The 20,970-nt window shown below is 31.9% G+C and overlaps 1 protein-coding gene across 5 annotated transcripts in view; it reads left to right on the forward strand.

Moving 5' to 3' along the window:
- LOC139491297 (glutamate [NMDA] receptor subunit 1-like) overlaps nt 1-20,970 on the forward strand; it is a 137,157-nt gene that overhangs the window by 90,243 nt on the left and 25,944 nt on the right. For 3 of the 5 annotated variants that reach the window (XR_011656510.1, XM_071278902.1, XM_071278905.1), the window contains exons 1-9: nt 765-908; nt 5,795-6,224; nt 7,357-7,533; nt 8,192-8,292; nt 9,422-9,534; nt 14,956-15,142; nt 16,498-16,642; nt 17,166-17,261; nt 18,334-18,451. Coding sequence is in view for 4 of the 5 variants with exons in the window: in XM_071278902.1 (XP_071135003.1) it covers nt 5,814-6,224; nt 7,357-7,533; nt 8,192-8,292; nt 9,422-9,534; nt 14,956-15,142; nt 16,498-16,642; nt 17,166-17,261; nt 18,334-18,451 (1,348 nt within the window). In the remaining variant the exon portion in view is untranslated. Of the gene's footprint in view, nt 1-764; nt 909-5,794; nt 6,225-7,356; nt 7,534-8,191; nt 8,293-9,421; nt 9,535-14,955; nt 15,143-16,497; nt 16,643-17,165; nt 17,262-18,333; nt 18,452-20,970 lie in introns of those variants that run through there. The other 2 variants (XM_071278904.1, XM_071278906.1) reach the window with 1 other exon arrangement.

Genomic DNA, 20,970 nt, shown 5'->3' on the forward strand with positions numbered 1-20,970 from the left:
AATGAAGCGCGGAAATGTACTTCGGTCAACGCTTTTACACCCCAATGAATTTACAAAAAGAAGCCTTCAATTCTTAATTGTTTATAATAATATTGTGTGTATGCTATATGATCCTATATGCCCTCCTGGGGCCCTAATTTGGTAAATAAAAATATTCTATTCTACTATTCATAATTATATGTCTCTGAGTGGATAATTGTAAAATTGATTAGTGATTTTAACAATAATATATATATTGGATTTATTGCCAAGTGCTCCAATATTGGAAGGATTTACGAAAGAAGAAGATGGATACCATCGCAAGATATACTCATAAAAAGCCAGTCTAGAACAAGAACTACCCATCAACAGACAATACAGACAACTTCAGTGTAATAAAGACACCTTTAAATTTTCTTTTTTTCAGCCAAACAATCAAAGGATGGAACAAATTACCACCCGATATCTCAAACCAAACATCTACAGACAACTTTAAGGATGCACTCACTCATGAGGTGCTCCTTAAAACATACTCTCATCTAAACTAAATGTGCTTATTGTTTTTATTTTATAGTTATACAAAAATATATATAAAAAATGTAAAAAATTGAAACTTAAAAAATTTTATAGATCTATTTCATAAATAAATAAAAGTTAAAAAAAAAATGAAATTAACTTAAAACGACCTCATACAGACATGCGCCGGAAAGTAATCCTCAAAAAGTTTATGGTATTCCCAAGGATTTGTATAGTAATTAATCCTTGGTATTCCGTAACTAAAGAAGGTCTCCAGTATAATATCGGAGTTATTCCCCGTTGATCAGTCTCAGCAGCATATATCACGTGACAAATTATTTATTATGTACAGATGAAGTAATGTAAACAGTTCTGCATAATTAAGCCCTAAATTGTCTCACAATCACTCTTAGGTTTGTATTTTTAACAGAAAATTGTATATTAACAAATTTACAACGATCACTACAATATTATCACGGAGGAATCGTTCAAAGATCTGTAGATAAAAAAAGGGGGAGCCATGTAAGGAAACCGTAGCGTAAGGTCTTATTACACGCAGATTAACTACTATGGCTGATAAGGAAAGTTGAGTTGCTTTAAAAATAATTCAACATGATATGTATAAAACACAGGTTCAGTAAACATGGTTAATGGTCAAATCAGGAGCATATAATTTTGACTGTTCCCAGGTTAAATTAGCTTGATTGAGCTATAAAAACTTATCTCCTTTATTAATTTATTATAGGATTAAACACATTTTTCTAGAGGTTATTGATGTGTAAACCGGGGCAATTAACTCACAAACTGAATAAAAGTCCATAGACTTTTATGTTGAGTTTGTGAGTAAGAGCCCCGGTTTACACATCAATAACCTCTAGAAAAAATGTGTTTAATCCTTATAATTCTTCAGCCAAACATTTGTGATATTTAATAAACATTTTTTTTGTTGATGGCTACTATATACATTAATCATCAAAAGCACAATGGCAAGTCGTAACTAAGGAGTACGCCGCCATCTTGACTTCATAAAAACCATAAATGTCCGATAAATACAACGGAATCTAAAATGAAATAGCACCTACCTCAAAAACTTCATTTTAATTAAATGTTATCCTAATTTGAAGCGTACACGTAACGAAATAATCTTTCCCTTTACGTCTATTCGTATGAGGTCGTGTTTTGCCATGACGTAAATTCGCCAAAACCTTCATGAAATTTCGCGGAATTTTATCAAATTTTATTTTTATACATTTTTGAAGCTTTAGTGCATTAAATTTCTTTCTTTTTTCTGTTAAATATGCAACAATTGTTTTTAAATCTCAATTTGCTGAAAATCCCGGGATCACTGCAAGCTTGTGTATCACGCATGAATAGATTACAAAAGTAGTTTCGGAAACATGGTTTAATATCAAAGTGTAAACTTAGAGAAAAATTCTCATTGACCAATCCAATTCAAGTATTTATAGATATGCAACTCATATAAGAATTATACTCAATTATTTCATTAGAGTCGAAATAGGGGTAACTTCATGAGGAATAACCAGGGCCGTAACTACATTGAGGCAAATGAGGCAAATGCCTCATGTTGAAAACTTCAAAAAAAAAAAACTGAAACAAAAAAATTGTCTTCATATCAAATTGTGTTCACGGAAAGTGTCTTGCAAAAAGAAAGTTCTCTTCACTCTCTGCTGTCGTCCCTGCATGTTTTTCGTGATCCATATTTCTATTTTACTTTTAGTTTTGTTTTCAGAGTTGATGGTCTATTGTTTAATTTTTTGTTATTCTGTGTCCCGGGTTTGTCTTTTGTTCATTTATTGTCCTACTTTGTGACGATAGTCTGAGGGTTAATTTCCATTTGTAAACGTGTGGTTTTGCAATGTTGCATGTTAACCGATGTCCAGACATTGTGCGACAAAATATTTTAAGAATATATGATGCTACTGGACACAGAAAAAAATGGTCGTTTCTGCATGGGGCATTGAACATGATATCAAAGAATACAAAACTGACTCTTTTTGTAGATAAAACTAGACAGCTGACATGATTTAAATTAAAGTAAGACGACCAATTCCTTGGTATCAAATCATCTATAAAAAAAACATCACTGTATAACCATATGACCTTTTACATTGAAGGATTAAACTTGCATTAAGTCTTGTTCAGACCCTTTAACAGAAAATAAAGGAATATGGAGAAAACATGCACGGGAACTAATCTCACACAAAGTCAATGCATAGAAAAAATACAAATGACCAATGTTCAAAGTTTTTATTCCTGTTCTTCATCTTGATAGTAGACAGAGGGTCTTCAACAATGAAAGAATCATTAATACCGTAAAACAAGGTAAAGATGGTTCTTAGTGTCGACTTAGGCAGTACTAGTACTTAAAGTATATTACTGCACTGTCACTATGTTTAAATCTAGTCATTATAAAATCACCAAAGTCTAAGCACAATACAAAACAAGAACAGACAGACAGTCCCGGTTTTTATGACTATGAGACTTACGATTTTTGCTTTATCCTACATATCGGTCTGCTATTAAATGATGTTGTCCCCGTAAAACCTAAAAGTCCCAAATTACAATGAATCTACGTTTTTGCTTTGAGACCAGCATATTGTCGAAGAAAAAAATGGCTAAAATATTAATTGCGTTTCAATGTCAAAAAGAGTCAGGGAAACGCTCAGAATGCACGATTTTGCGTTATTTTTCTCAGAGCTTCTGGGGGCCTTAAGCAGCCCCCAGACCCCTCGCTGAAAAATTTCGCCTCGCTACGCTCGGCATATATATTTTGCCTCACTATTAATAGACGTTAGTTACGGCCCTGATAACAGCAAACATTCTTGACAAATGATGTTGACGGTAATTTTTTTGTGCATCATCGGAAGATAAAATGTTCACTTTAATCTTTCATGTCTTTTAGACGACCAAAAAAAATTGATTAATAATTTAGAAGAATCATGTTTATTTATTTTAAAAAATGACTTTAATTTAAAATCTCTGATGAATCATGATATGGATATTTTGACGAAACAGTAAAATTTCAACCAATTTGATGCAGGCTAATGGAAGCCAAAAATGACTGTTTGACACCTGACGGTAAAGGGCATTACTCATTAAAACTTTTTAAAAAACAGTGCAAGACGACACACAGACTTAATACTTTTTCAAATAGAGTAGTGGATCAGTGGAATAACTTGTCAGATTTAACAGTGACCGCAAAGACTTTGAATAATTTCATTAAATGGTGAAAATTGGAACCCATATAAATTCATATGTTTGTGTTAAGTGTTCAGCTGCGCACACCTAAACAAGTTTTTTTTTAATAAGTCTAATATATATAAATATATTATTATGAGATGAGAAATCACATAACGACAATCCAAGATGAGGGGTCAGTAGAAGCCGTTGACTTATGTAAGGACCTGAAGATAAAGATATAACGGTACTCTTTCATATGAAATTTCAAATTCTACACATTTTTGTATTTTAACAAAATCAAATACACATTTATAGTTCAACTACTTGTACCATATGTTTATGTATATTTTTGCAAACTACGTCATACAAATTCACTGTTTGTAAATCTGCACTGCTTGAATTTTTGACGTTATAAAACAACAATCACTTTTCAAGATGTGTTCTAATTACTGGAACCTTTGTGATGTTCAGTAAAGGTGGACACATTGTGATAAGGTGTATTGTATTTACATGTATGTAACCATTAACCTGTCAATAAAGGCTTTCCTACTATTAGTATTCTTAATGTATATAACGGAGCACATCCTCATGCATATCAATACAAAGATGAATAAACTGCCAAATCCAAATTATTTTTTATAGAATTTTGCCCCTTTATTATATAACATGGAAAACTACAATGTTAAAACTTTTTCTTTTCTGCACTCTTACTTAAGTTTGCTTCCTGTAAATGTTATGAAACTCATACACAATGCTATATATATATTTATAAGAACCAAACTTACAGACAGAGTATGAATTTGGGCAGTGAGTCATTTACCATTCTAGAGTTATGCCCCTTTATAACTTGGAAAATTGCAATTTTTCAGTTTTCGCAGGCTAACTTTAGTTTGCAGCATGCAAACATTATGAAACTCTTATATATAATTACACAATTCTAAGAGCAACGATATGCAGATGGAGTTGGAATTTGGGAAGTGAGTCATTTACCGTTTTTTCAACTTGATAAAATGCAAAGTTTGAGCAGATTTATATTTCATGACAGTCCTCTGACACATTTTTCTTGTATTCATTCAGGGCTCACACTATTGTCATATCATTGTGGAACTTTATAGCAGAGAAAGGACTTTCCCTTCCCTTCCATCAATTCCTTTGTTTTTTACTGTCAAAAGGCAATTAATCAAGTCTTCTTTGTTGTAAGCAAGTTTATGGTTTGATGTAACATCATTACATGAGGGGGGCAGGAACTTTTTTGGGACGTCAGGATACAGTGTTTTTAAGTTCAGGATTTCGGGATTGACCATTTCAGGATCCGGGATTTCTTTTTTACGAAATTTCGGGATGGTGGGGATGGCGGGATATAATTTTTTTTAATTCAGGCTTTCATGTTTTTAAGACCTGGATTTTGGGATCAGGACCCCTCTGACCCCCTCTTACATCATTGTACATTAAAAGAAAAACAGAAAATAATTATTTATGTGTTACATGTAGGAAACAATAAGTTAAACCCTTCATTGACCTGAAATATCTTCTGTCAAGGGAACATTGTTTTGTGCAATAATATTTGAGGTATTAAATAAAATAAAAACCAATAGACATGATAGAGTTCTTTTGAGTTTGTTGCATTTCCATCAAAAGCTTTGGTTTTTTAGTGAACATCATTTTTGGGTTTAGAGCATCGTCACTTCATTCCCATGTTGAGCAGGTGTTAGAAAAAAATTGATACTACATGCATATTGCAAGAATTATTTGACTTGCAAATCAAATTTTAACAATTGATTATTAGCAGTGCTGTCATTAGGGAGTTGTGATTAAGTACATACATACAGAACAAACATTCAGAGTTTGCGAAAAAGTGTCAGTCCTCAGGATTTTACCACCAAAATTTTGCATAGGACTGACACAATTTTAGTATTTTGCAATAGAATTAGTAGTGAGGACCAGTAGATTTTCTTCAAGGACCACCAGGGAAAAAAAGATGTCGCGAACTCTGAACATTTCCCCTCTGTCTGGTTAATAATTGTTGAACTTTTCTGGTGAAGGACATAATTCCCAAATGGTCTATTATGTTTTATCATATGTTTTTCTTATGTTTCAGATTTAGGCGTAGTTTGTAGATGTTAGCGATGCCTCACAAAAATACACTACCGCTGATTATCCTATTACATAACTTTCTAGTATCACTAAGTCAAAGCATTGGTAGTCCACCTGAAATCATCACAATCGGAGGAGTACTGAGTTCTAAAATAGCACAGAACGAATTTGAAAAGTCTGTTAACAATTTGAATTTGTTAAATGGACGAATAAATCTGCATTTTAATTCCACTTCTATTATCATGGACCCGAATCCTATTCAATCTGCTATAAAGTTGTGTGATAATGTTGTGTCACAGGGAGTTCAGGTCATGGTCGTGAGCCATCCACCAGGAGGTGACAGCCAGCCACCTATTTCAGTATCGTATACCTGTGGATTTTATCAGATACCTGTAATTGGAATATCAGCTAGAGACAGTGCTTTCTCTGATAAGGTAATCATAGTATTTAAATGACAGCTTAGTAGAAAATAAAAAAAAAAACCCATTTATTTTTCAAAAACTAATTTCAATGTATGAAACTTAACAAGGTTGTAAAATGGGTTGTAAGTTAATGGAAGTGAGTTCTTTCTTATTTAGGTTTAATATGTATTCAAAAATATAAAAGTTGTAAAATTGGTAAAATACCGTTTCTGTATATATTTAATGTTATTATTAACGATGATTAAAGTATAACTAAGGAGCTCAAGGGTACAAAAGTTTCAGCAAAAGTTAGAAAAAAAAATTTCATTACAAATTTTATTTATTTATTTATAAGTTGTTATTCTATCATATGGTACATAATTAACTAAATCTTATTGAAACTTTTAAAATGTATAGATGTCATTGAAGAAGCTCCAAATTATCTCCCTTTGGTACAAAAATGCCATGTTTTTGCATCAAAATTGAAATATCTTTTTTAACTCATCGGTGATCTATATTTTTAATTTGTTTTTTCAAATAAGCTGTACTCACACTAAACTATTTCAAAATCTAAGAGATTTCTGTAATTTAGTTCTCTTTTAATTTGGTATAACCTCTATTTCTCTTTTTGGTTCAACAGAAAAAAAGTATCTGTACAAAAATGTATGCTTCTTTCAAAGGCAGATCGTGAGCTTAAAGAACGGTGAACCCATGTTTTTATTTTATTTTTCTATTAAGTATATTATAAAGTTCATTTATAGAAAAATATACTGAAATCCTATATTTAATTTAAAAAAAGAAATGATTTATACCTGTGAGCCTCTATAAAAGCATCTAAATACAAAAATAAAATGTTCTTAAAATATTAAATTGATTACATATTTTGGAATGATACTGGTACATATTTTTTATATACATGTTAAACATACCAGTGCATGCATATATTAGGATTCTTATGGTTCATTATATATTATTTTGTCTACTTACATTTTGAATGCAGCTAGGTAAGAATTATCAATAATCAGTGAATAATGCAATAATTTTTAACCAATAAATTTTGTTTATTTAGTCTTTTTTGGGGGAAATATCCTATATTTTGTATATTATCATGATTTTCAATGTTTTTGACATATATGCAGTAATTTCAATTTATCTTTTATTTCAGAATGTGCATCCAACATTTCTTAGAACAGTACCACCGTATTTCCACCAAGCAGATGTGTGGTTAGAATTGTTGAAGCATTACGGATGGAAGAAGGTTATCTTTATACACAGTATGGACGAAGAAGGAAGGATGATTCTCAGCAGGTTCCAAGCTCTGGCAGAAAAAGAAGATATTTCAGTAAATAATTGGACTATCCCTTTGCGAGTCCATGTTACTCTCCCTTGGAAATTCCTGGCTATGGGCCTGGAGCACATTTATTTTCAAAAGCTTAATTCAACAAAATATGTAGATTGTATCCCTTATATACAGAACGTTTTTAAGGAGCACACACAGTAGCCAGGGGGGTTAAGGGGTTTGTACACCCTCCCATTCCATGTAAACAAATATAAGCACTTAAAGTTTATGTTCTGTTTGAATTGTTACTGTTGAGTTGAGTTCGCGAGTCCATGTAACATGTAACCCCCTTGGAAATTACTGGCTATGGGCCTGGAGCACATTCATTTTCAAAGGCATGTAGATTCAGAAAAAATACTTGTATCAGACTATAATTGATCATAATTGGACTAAATGATTCATTTGTACAAATAAATGTCTAAAATTATTATTGTTTAGAATTTAATTAAATGACAAACAAATAAAACATTCACAAACATCATGGCTATAGCTTTTAAAATAAGAATAAGAAATATTTTTGTTAGGATTTTATGCCTTTAGATGAAAAAAAATTACTAACAATAATTGAACCTTCAAAACAACTGTTGGATACAAATCTTTTAGAATATTATTCAGACAAATTACCATAACGATTTAAACATTGCCGATTTTTTTTCTTCAGGTTGAAGAAACTATAAAATATGAAGCAGGTGATAATAGCTTTGAATCACTCCTTACAGCTATACCATCATTTGAGTCCAGAGTTATACTTCTATCAGCTACGTGAGTAATGAGAAATTATCATACAAGCTCCCTACTTAATAGTTATAATAGTTATTTTGTTGAGTCAGGAATGTCATTGTTTTATTAGGTGCTCTAATGGTCAGATAAAACACTTCAACTGATCAGCTGATTTTGGGTTTGACAATATATGTGTTTCAACTTTTATAATAACCTTCACGAGGCCTTGTTATGTTTAAAACCAATGTTTGGAAACCAAATACAAAAAACGTTTTTGTACATAGCAATACCATAACACTCAAAACTGTCTAATATAAAAAAGAAGATGTGGTATGATTGCCAATGAGACAACTATCCACAAAAGACCAAAATGACACAGACATTAACAACTATAGGTCACCGTACGGCCTTCAACAATGAGCAAAGCCCATACCGCATAGTCAGCTATAAGTCAACTTTTGTCATTTGTTTTTGGATTCTTTAATTTAATTTGGAACCTTAGTTTGAATACATTTACATTGTTTATAAAGCGAAGATTTACAATTCTTAATATATCATGACGGTATCAACATCATGTACATTGCATTGAGTGATTGATTGTTGGTGTCTAACGTCACTTTCATCACACTAGGCAAGTAGGCTATATCACTCCAGCTAGAAGAATAGGTACCTAGACCTTTGGCAGGAAAACTGTCAATTCTAATCATTTCAGATAGTAGTTGAAAGAATTTTTGTGTTGACAGGCTTGTTAGCACTTAAGATAACCTTCACAGCCACCATACGCATACCATGTACAACAGCCACCATGTACAATGCAAGTCTGAAAAAACGTACAAGAAATCAAAACATAAAAAGAATTTGATGTTCAAACTATATACATTTCATTTTGTTCTTAATGTGAAGATTTGATAATGAACATACTGAACATGATCAATGTAATTATATACTGTTAACCAACTTATTTTCATAGATATTTTATTTCGTGTTCAGCACTTTCTAGCCCACTTTGGGATGATTTAATTTCGCGATTTTCAAATTCACTTAATGTAGAAAGTTGAGGAAATAAATTTTCGCAACGATTTATATTCGCGTTATGTATCTTCTTGCGAAAGTCTTAAAATGAAATCGCTCGCGAAAATAAGTTGGTTTACAGTATCTGTTTATCTTACAGAAAAGAAGATGCTGAAAACATTTTTGAGGAAGCTTCAAAAAGGATTTTGTTGGGTGAAGGTTATGTATGGATAGTTAGCGAACAGGCAATGAAGGCAACAAATGTTCCTGTAGGTAAGTGGTCAGACAGTAAACAAAGGTACAAATTAGTTTAAATATATTTATTTATAGTGGATTGGGAAACAAGTTTTGCAACTTATATTAATCCCTTTCCACTTTGCAGGTGCGAGTGCTGCCTTGTAGCGGCATTAGCCCACTCTTTTTCGAAATTTACAAGGGTGTCTTTAACGTGCAAGAGATATGGCTCTCTCTTAACACGGGTCAGCCATTTATCGTCCCCTTCCGACGGACTACCATCGTTTCCTCAAGACCATACTCGCAGATGGTGTCAAGGGAGAGCCGAAAATTGAGTTCCTGAAATTTTCATCCCAAACGGGAATGGAACCAGGTACAAATATCTGATGGGGTAGGAGGGGTCCAGATCCTGAAATCCCGGGCTTAAAAAACATGAAATACAGAGTTCCTGAATTTAAATAAATTTAAATCCTGACATCCAGAAATTGAAAAAAAGAATTCCCAGATCCTGAAAGAGTCAATCCTAAAATTAGAAACACCTGATCCCTGAGTCCCGATAAAGGTCCTATCCCCCCTCATATCTCCAAGGTAATATAAAAGCTTTTGCAATGAATATATTAGCCTATGGGCCAGTTTGAGGAGGGAGACTACCTTCTTTTCCTTTTTATACGACCGCAAATTTTGAAAAAATTTTCGTCGTATATTGCTATCACGTTGGCGTCTGCGTCGTCGTCGTCGTCGTCGTCGTCCGGCGTCCGAATACTTTTAGTTTTCGCACTCTAACTTTTGTAAAAGTGAATGGAAATCTATGAAATTTTAACACAAGGTTTATGACCACAAAAGGAAGGTTGGTATTGATTTTGGGAGTTTTGGTCCCAACATTTTAGGAATTAGGGGCCAAAAAGGGCCCAAATAAGCATTTTCTTGGTTTTCGCACTATAACTTTAGTTTAAGTTAATAGAAATCTATGAAATTTTGACACAAGGTTTATGACCACAAAAGAACGGTTGGGATTGATTTTGGGAGTTTTGGTCTCAACAGTTTAGGAATTAGGGGCCAAAAAGGGCCCAAATAAGCATTATTCTTGGTTTTCGCACAATAACATTAGTTTTAGTAAATAGAAATCAATGAAATTTAAACACAATGTTAATGACTACAAAAGGAAGGTTGGTATTGATTTTGGGAGTTTAGGTCCCAACAGTTTAGGAATTAGGGGCCAAAAAGGGACCCAAATAAGCATTTTTCTTGGTTTTCGCACCATAACGTTAGTATAAGTAAATAGAAATCTATGAAATTTAAACACAAGGTTTATGACCATAAAAGAAAGGTTGGGTTTGATTTTGGGAGTTTTGGTCCCAACATAATAAGGGGCCCAAAGGGTCCAAAATTAAACTTTTGTTTGATTTCATCAAAATTGAATAATTGGGGTTCTTTGATATGCTGAATCTAACTGTCAATATATATGACTGTGTATGTAGATTCTTAACTTTTGGTCCCGTTTTCAAATTGGTCTACGTTAAGGTCCAAAGGGTCCAAAATTAAACTAAGTTTGATTTTGACAAAAAATGAATCAGTTAGGTTCTTTGATATGCTGAATCTAAAAATGTACTTAGATTCTTGATTATTGGCCCAGTTTTCAAGTTGGTCCAAATCGGGGTCCAAAATTAAACTTTGTTTGATTTCATCAAAAATTGAATAAATGGGGTTCTTTGATATACCAAATCTAACTGTGTATGTAGATTCTTCATTTTTGGTCCTGTTTTCAAATTGGTCTACACTAAAGTCCAAAGGGTCCAAAATTAAACTTAGTCTGATTTTAACAAAAATTGAAATCTTGAAGTTCTTTGATATGCTGAATCCAAAAATGTACTTAGATTTTTTATTATGGGCCCAGTTTTCAAGTTGGTCCAAATCAGGATCTAAAATTATTATATTAAGTATTGTGCAATAGCAAGTCTTTTCAATTGCACAGTATTGCGCAATGGCAAGAAATATCTAATTGCACAATATTGTGAAATATCAAATTTTTTTTAATTAGAGTTATCTTTCTTTGTCCAGAATAGTAAGCAAGAAATATCTAATTGCAAAATATTGTGCAATAGCAAGATTTTTTTTTAATTGGAGTTATCTTTCTTTGTCCAGAATCAACTTAAATCTTTGTTATATACAATATACAATGTATATTCACTTTTTACTACCAACTGATAAATTAAAATAATCTTTACCATTCAGTGATAACAAGCAGTTTTTTTACATCTTAATATTTTATGATGTATTTAAATGAGTAGTTATTGTTGCAAACTCCATTAGAAATTTTAATTGAGATTAGTTTTGGAATAAGGGAAAGGGGGATGTGATTAAAAAAATGTTCAATTTTTCTCATTTGAAATTTCATAAATAAAAAAGAAAATTTCTTCAAACATTTTTTTGAGAGGATTAATATTCAACAGCATAGTGAATTGCTCTAAGAGAAACAAAAATTTTAAGTTCATTAGAACACATTTATTCTGTGTCAGAAACCTATGCTGTGTCAACTATTTAATCACAATCCAAATTTAGAGCTGAATCCAGCTTGAATGTTGTGTCCATACTTGCCCTAACCGTTCAGGGTTCAACCTCTGCGGTCGTATAAAGCTACGCCCTGCGGAGCATCTGGTTTAATTTGAAATCTCCCTATATGGACTTATCTTTTGAGAGGAGTTTAAAACCTTCCTTTGCGACAAAACTTGTACTTTGATGCAACTTTGAGATGAAGAACAGTAATAATAGCACTGCTCCTTTAAATCTGCTATTGGTTTCATGCATTTATATGTTATTTATATATATATAAATACCAGTCTTTCCATTTCAATATTTTTTTATTGCCTTTGTAATCAATTTGAACTGCCCTAAATAACGATTGTGTCTCTCTACATATTCCGGCTTATAATTATTTTGGTCCCATTTTGAGAAAATATTTTATAGCCTTGTTTGTCATAACACTGCACTGATCATAAAATGTGATTATCAAATCAGATGATATAATTGCATCAGATGTAAGGCTTTTTGGTTCCATCAGAAGCACAATAATTCATTTACCAATACTGTATGCCGTCAGTGTATATATATGTATCCTATAAATAGTTGTATAGAAATGTTTAAACAGTTACACAAATGTACACATATACTTTCTATTTAGTCACAGTCATGACAGTGGTTTGTCTATATACCAAGATTATTTTTAACAAATCAATTTCATCTGCAGATATAGGCATTGATTTTTCTCTTTTCTGCATTAAAATCAGATATTGTGATTGATATATGAGAGAAGGACAAAACTAATGAATTAGGTCAAATATCTCATATTTCATAATAAAATATGCGCTTTGAAATTAAGGTAGAATCATTTATTTTCATGGTCAAAATTTTTTGTTTTTTTTATGAAATTTTAATTTTTTGGATATTTGATTTCTTGGTTATGACTAAGGATGCATTTTTTTTATATATAGACTAGACCGTTGGTTTTCCTGTTTAAATGGTTTTACAGGAGTAATTTTGGGGCCCTTTATAACTTGTTGTTTTTTGTGAGCCAAGGCTCTGCGTTGAAGGCCGTACTTTGACCTATAATGGTTTACTTTTATGAATTGTTATTTGGATAGAGAGTTGTCTCATTGGCACTCACACCACATCTTCCTATATATATATACAAGCCTACAAGATTTTGTTAAACATTTAAATTTGTTTTTCACCTTTACCCTTGAAATCTACAAACCTAAGAATAAAAATGAATCAACAGTATCATAACTGTTTTAATGCATGTCCACTGACTTACACAAGGTGCTATTATTGTCTTAAAATAAGTCTTTCATACTAGCTATGTTACTCCAATACAAGCTTAACCAGTAAGTGCCTTGATTGAGAATTATAAGTGGTTCTTAATATAGATGAAGGAAAGGGGATATAAAACTATTATTAGGGATATTGGGATGAAGATCAAGGGATAAAAGGTATTGGGTCCCATTGAAATTTAAGAAGTGTATAATCTTGTATTGGTTTTTTAGTATAAATGTACCTTATACAATCTTGGTAGTAAAATCATATATTGTTGAATTGTCTATAAGTTTATAATGACCCATCACTAAAAAATAGTGCAGTGATGGTTTTACTAACTTTATTTTTGCGATAATTTAGGATTTGGCCTTTATTTTTTCAGAGGAATTTAGATTTTTTCACTTATTATAGAGACTTGAAGATTAAGGATTAATTTTCAGGATCCATGAGAGACACCCCTATTTTGCCCCTCTTCAATGTATATATGTTATCTAGTGTCTCCACACACAAATATATTTTGAACAAGTCAATTGTTGATGTAGATACTGTTATTTTCCTTTAACTGTACATTGTAGGATAATGATATGTTATTGAATAAAAGACCCTTTAGGATGTTTGCTACTCTGTTTCAAAATAACATGCTTTTTATGCCCCATTTATGGGCATTAGGTTTTCTGGTCTGTTTGTCTGTCCATTTGTCTGTTCGTCCGTTCGTTTGTCCCTCTTCAGGTTAAAGTTTTTGTTCAAGGTAGTTTTTGTTGAAGTTGAAGTCCAATCATCTTGAGACTTAGTACACATGTTCTTTATGATATGATCTTTCTAATTTAAATGACAAATTAGAGATTCTACCCCATTTTTACGGTCCACTAAACATAGAAAATGATAGTGCAGATGGGACATCCATGTACTAGGGACACATTCTTTTTAAACGACTGTTATAGATTGATAATATATAGATAATGGAACTTAAAAAGAAGGAAAAATTATGGGTCTGTGTGTTTGTTTTTGAAATATAAGCCATTGAAAATTTGGCGGGAAATAATTCTCTCTAGATTTTTTATTCAATTAACATTGTCAGCATTTTTCTTTCAAAACCTATGAGAAAATAATAAGGATTTTGTAAGATTTTTAAATATTATGACTTTTAATACTATATGTGATAAAATTATGAAAAGAAAAGTAGGTCTCATTGAGCAAAATTTTTAATTGGCATTAGATGGATAAAACCTGAAGATTTTGAATATATAAATACAAGAGGAGCGAACAACCTTATTGATATACCAGTAACTTCAAAAAGAAACATATATTGTAGCATTGTTTAGATCAAAGTTTTGAAAGAATTTTGCATTAGGAGGAACACATATATGTTAATGGAGTTATGATCATTTTCGATTCCAAAAGTGATAGAAGAAAATTGTAGAAAAGTAGAAAAAAAAATGTTATGATGATAAGATGTTTATTTTATATAATATTGATGGTACCAAATGAAATGTTAAATTTATATAATATTGATGGTACCAAATTCAGGGTATATAGAAGAAAAGCTTTGTGATAGAGAGAATAAAATTGATGAAAAGATGTAACTATGTTTGTTTTTATGTTACTGAATTGAAGTACAAAAAATGCTATTTTTTTTTATATCTTTTTTAGGTGCACTTGGTTTAGAATTATTTAATGCAACAGCAGAAAATGTGCATATCAAAGATGCTGTGACTATCATTGGCAAAACAATAAGAAGTTTGTTTAAAAACGACAACCTAACCACAGTCAGCGACGTCAGTAACAGTTGTAAAAATAGAAAGAGCAGTGGAGAAACCAGCGGCAAAATCATATACAGGTTTTGAAATATGAAATTATTTTTTAATTGTTACTTGTTTTCGGAGATCATCCCTTTTTCCCACTTTACTGTTGTGATGAAAGAGGGGGAGGACCTTTTTCAGGATGTCAGGATCGGGTGTTATTATGCTTGGGATTTCGGGATTGATCCTTTCGGGATTGATCCTTTCGGGATCCAGGAATTTTTTCGAAATTTTGGGATGCCAGGATTTAAATTTCTTTAAATTTGGGACCTTGGGATTTCATGTTTTTAAGCCTGAGATTTCCGGATCAGGACCCCTCCAACCCCCTGTCATGAAAGGGCAATTGATTTGTATCTGAAAACAAAGAAGCATAAAAAGGAGAATAGACCAAGTATATTAGCAAAAATTAAAGACAGGAATACACAAACTTACCATAGTACAATAATACAATGATGGGAAGTATAAGTATAGAGCGACTTCATATACATGTTATATGCATTTAAGAAACATAAAAACTATTAAAAAGGCATATAGAATAAGCATTTTAGCAAAAATGAAAAGGTAATATAGACAAAGCACATTAGCAAAGATGAAAGACAAGAATATGAGAATTATCTTAGAACAATAATACATTGACAGGATGTACAAGTACCAAGCCACATCAAATGAATATCAATAAAAACAGGCTAAACAGTAAAAGTGATATAGTTTTGTTGTCAAGACAGGTTTCACTGTGTTTCATTTTATCAATTCAAACTTGCCCTATTCTGAATTTGGCTGTTTATGTTTCATTTTGCTTCTAGGTAGAGAAACACTGTTGAAATATCTTCAATGGGGGTCTCATTGGGGGGTTATGATCCAGGATTCACTTACTGTTTTGTCAGATTCCCGTATCATGCTTACACTATGTACGTAAGCAATTCTCATTTATTCGTAATTTTCCCCTATCCTGCTAGACTTCATTTCACGTTTCCACAGCACAATAATTTGACTTTCACGTATCACGCTCACAAAAAATCGGCAATCCTGCATCATGCTTATAGACCCCAATGAGACCCACTTCAATGGTTGATGTTATTATGTTGCCTAGGCCTAAGCATGCTTCTCTACTGTTTGCCTATTTGGGGTTAACATATCAATATCATGTTTAAGAGAAAAGCATGATAAAAAAAAAACACTTTATTTTCTAAGATGTTTTTATGCATTCACATAAAACTATTTTCATTTTGATATACATGTAATCATTGATATTGGAATTCATATTGTGGCCAAAATGGTCCCTAACTACATCTTTTTAATTTCGAAAATATTCTTATGGTACTAAAATTATATTTACTATTCATTTACTTGAACAACTAACAGTTTTGAAATATTTTTTTTATTTTTGTTTCAGAGGCCTTTTAAAGGAAAGACTAGATAATGCCATTACAGGTCAGATTACCTTTAACAATGATGGTGACCGTCTCAATCCTATCTACTACTTTAAAAACAGACAGCCAATGGGAATTGTTCCTGTAGGATATTTTGGAAATAAGGAGGTAAGTGGAGGGTTCTTTGTAACCATACAGTTCAAATGTCTATTTTTCTTTAACTTTTACTTACTATCTTTTAGAAAGGTGAAGGTATTCTGAGCCATACCTAATTTAATTTTATGCATTATATATCCATCCATCCAGTAAACAAGATACTTTGATTGAAATTAAATGTTATTTTCAAATTTTACCCTTTTTGGGGTATTATGGTCAAAAACTAAAGATAATGTAGAGAAACAGTATTAAAGAGAAAAAATAATCAGCTAAATGCAAGATGAATAGAAAAGAGATCTGGCATGAATTCTATTCTAGTCTACAATTTTGGAGAGACGCAAATGGTGCACTAAGACCCAGATGAGACGTGCAACACAGCATTTTTTCAGCTTCTTGTTTTGATAAATTCAGATGATAAAAAACTATTAAAACAAAAACAAAAAGCACGGACTATACACAACCAAATACGGTATAGATTATAATTTGACATTGGTTTACATCTTTACTGATTGTTTACTTTATTTATTTATTTCAGGCTATGGTCCCAGCCTTGGATATATCAGACAATATTACCTGGCCAGGAAATATAAATACGAAACCTAAAGGACTAAATATTGTTACTCATCTAGAGGTAAAGGCTCACATTTCTTTGGTTTCATTTATATTCATTGGATACCAGTTTTCGTGGATTTCATGGGAACAGGGGAACCAATTTAAATGTTCAAAAAATTACAATTTTTCTAAAGGATTGTGCAGACTTTGCCAAAACCATGAAATTAGATATCTACAAATATGCAAGTTTTCCTGAAACCACGAAAATTGATACCCTTGAAAATAGATGAATCCACAGAAATTCAATTGTATAAAATGTTGCCAGTCTTAACATTGTTTCTGCACTACCATAATCTAGTTATAAATTAAGGATGATAAGTGATTGAAAAAGTGGAAATTGGTAGAACTTTAACCTGTCAAAGAAAAGAAAAAGCTATTGTAAATTCAGAAATTATTGCATGCAATTATATTTGTGTTTGGAAGAATAGACAAAATGCAAGTTCTTATTATTGGAATACTCACTCGGGCACATTATTGACATTATTGGCAATAATAAACTTTGAAATAATTTCATTTTAGTATTGGAGCTATGTCTGATAGAAATCACCTTATGCAAATGAATATCAATACATATATATCTGTTAAACTTATTACTGGTTGACAATTAACAAACTCTCTATGCAAAGTCTGTAACTATTTGAAAATTTAGTTGTTATTAAACCCTACAACTAATGGCACGATTTCATCCTTTATTGTGTATTTGAATGTTGCAAAATCCACCAAAGTCTTATACATGTATATGTGTATGTGAAATTGCATTAGGTTTATTTCTATCCGACGCAGGTCATTTGGTAATTCTAGCTCACTCTTATGATGGGGGGTTGGCAGGTCCCCGATCCCGAAATCCCCGGCTTAAAAACATGAAATCCTGAGGTCCCGAATTTAAAGAAAATTAAATCGCGACATCCCGAAATTCAAAAAAAGAAATTCCCGGATCCCAAAAGCTTAAAAACACCTGAATCCAACTTCCCAAGTTTCTGATTTCTCCCCCCCTCTATTATGTTTGTGTATTTCAGGACATACATTAAGAATTATATAATTAGTTTGATTGAATATGAATTGGATCTAATTTGATTTTATATGTTATGTAGGTAGTGACCCTTGAAGCCAAGCCATTTGTTCACACTCGACTACGCTCTGAAGGAGGGCCTTGTGGTACTGATGAGGACAAATTTGAACTCCCATGTAACCATGTAAACATGTCTACAAGTAAGTTTGAAGTACAAGAGGGACATAAGGGGTAGTTTTAAAGATATAGAAAGTCAAAATAGTTGACAAACAGAATAATAAGCAAATGCTATACAGTATTTCAGTAGAAACATCAAGTTCAACTAAATTTGACAGATAACCAATCTATATTTCTGTAGGACTAGGCTACTTCGAAAGGAGGGTAGTATATCTTACCTAATAATGATTTCACGGTTCAGCTAGCAAAAAAGCTATCCAGATATATTACCTTAACCTACACACTCAATGCAATTGGCTGTAAATATCGTAATTATATTATTCGATTATACATAATCTGCTTTATTTTATTTCATATCCCATACCTGTCAACCTGTCATGATGAAAATGCAGGTCATGACCTGCATTGAAGAAGCAAATCTCAGGTCATAACACGTACGAAATTTTTCAAGCTGAGTTTCAGTATTTATGGTACATTTTCTTATAATGTATATCAAAGATACCAAAACATCAATGCATGTTCACTTTGTTAAGTCATTTTAAATCTTATTAAATATTATTTCATTGCACTTTTAAAGATTTTTATAAATTTGTGTAACTCAGTCTTATGTGCTTTACTTTTTGAGAGAAAATACTACAATCATCAAACACTAGAATTTAATGTAATTCTTAAATGTTTGAGACTATTGACTATGTAGCCTTCAACCATACTATTTTTTCATTTAACAAGGAAATTAGACTATGATAAAATATAGTAATACAGTTAAAGGAAGTATAAATGTAAAAAATAATTTTCAACTTTTTTTTAAAAATTGTATAAAGAACAGAGAACTATTTAGATTAAGAGTTTATTAAGAATTCTAGAAAATGGAAAGGTTTAGACCATGGGATGTTACTCCAGTGGTGTCATTAGTTTTCTTCTGAAAAAAGGCCTTCTGTTGGCCACATACATTATTGTGACCATGTATCAAATTTAGAATGGAAATGGGGAATGTGTCAAAGAGACAACAACTCGACCTTATTACAAGACACTTAGTATTCATGGAAAGCACATTGAAAATAAAGTAGCCAACCATAGAAGGTGATTTAAATTCCTGTATTTGTTTTAGTTGTGTACAATATGAAAATTTCACCCATCCAAAGTGGTAAATTCAATTTTTCATTCATTGGGTCCCCAGTATACTTTTTATAGAACTGCCCTTTCACACTATAAGTCAAATAGTTAATCTGATGCAGGTGAACTGAATTAAGATGTGGTAAGATTTCTAATTAGACAACTCTCCCCCAGACAACAGATGTCATAGAATTTAAAAACTATAGGTCATCCTTCAACAATGAGCAAAAACAAACTTGATCAATTCCAGGAAGAAGGTATATGCTTGTTTTCTGTTCTATCTGTAATTAAAAAAAAGTCAGGAGTGTAGTCAGTTCAAACTGTAACAAACAAAAAATGGTGCTAATGTATTAAGTATCTCGGTTTTGGAAATGCACTTAAAGTAACAGACTCAATATATGACTTATGGTTGGGTCACATATCTGTCAGAATATTTTTATTATCCACTGAAATTTAATCTTCAGAAATTTATTTAGACTGATAAAATCAGTCTTCCTCCATAACACTGACACATTTCTTCATCCTCATTTAGAATTTGTAGTTGATAAAGCTAACTACATATATGTAAACATTTTTAAAAAAGTGAAAAAGATGACAATCAAAATGAACAGTAATATAATCAATTTTTATCTTAAAGGATAACCTCTGTATTGGCTTCTATAGTAGGTGACATAGTTTAATAAATTTACATCTGGCTCATTTGCTGACGTTGTCAATGGAATCTATGGTCTTCTAATTGGAGCAGTATGCTATAGTTTAAAGTTTTCAGTGATGGATTATTAATTTACATATCTTAAGGTTCTATTATCACCTTCATTTTATTGTACTACCAATCTGGATCTACAAAAAATGCAATCATTGTTCAAAGTATTATTTTTGATAATGTTGAATGAAGTGTTACCATTCCAGAATGGTCAATATAGTGTTACCATTCAAGAATGGTCGATGTAGTGTTACCATTCCAGAATGGTCGATGTAGTGTTACCATTCCAGAATGGTCGATGTAGTGTTACCATTCCAGAATGGTCGATGTAGTGTTACCATTCCAGAATGGTCGATGTAGTGTTACCATTCCAGAATGGTCGATGTAGTGTTACCATTCAAGAATGGTCAATGTAGTGTTACCATTCCAGAATGGTTAATGTAGTGTTAATTTTCATTTAATTGATCTTTCAAAAGTATCCTTAGATTGACTATTCCAGAATGGTAACACAACATTGATATTAAAATGACAACAATAATTTAACTTTTCCAGAATGGTAACAGCACATTGACCATTACATAAACAAGTTTGAAAACCACAATGCTTGAGTGTTGTGACCATACATACATGATCACAGTGTTGTGACCATACATACATGATCATGGGTTTAACCACACATACATAACATGATCACAGTGGTGTGACCATACATACATGATCACAGGT

The sequence above is a fragment of the Mytilus edulis genome, chromosome 10, assembly GCF_963676685.1.
Source record: "Mytilus edulis chromosome 10, xbMytEdul2.2, whole genome shotgun sequence".
Lineage (NCBI taxonomy): Eukaryota > Metazoa > Mollusca > Bivalvia > Mytilida > Mytilidae > Mytilus > Mytilus edulis.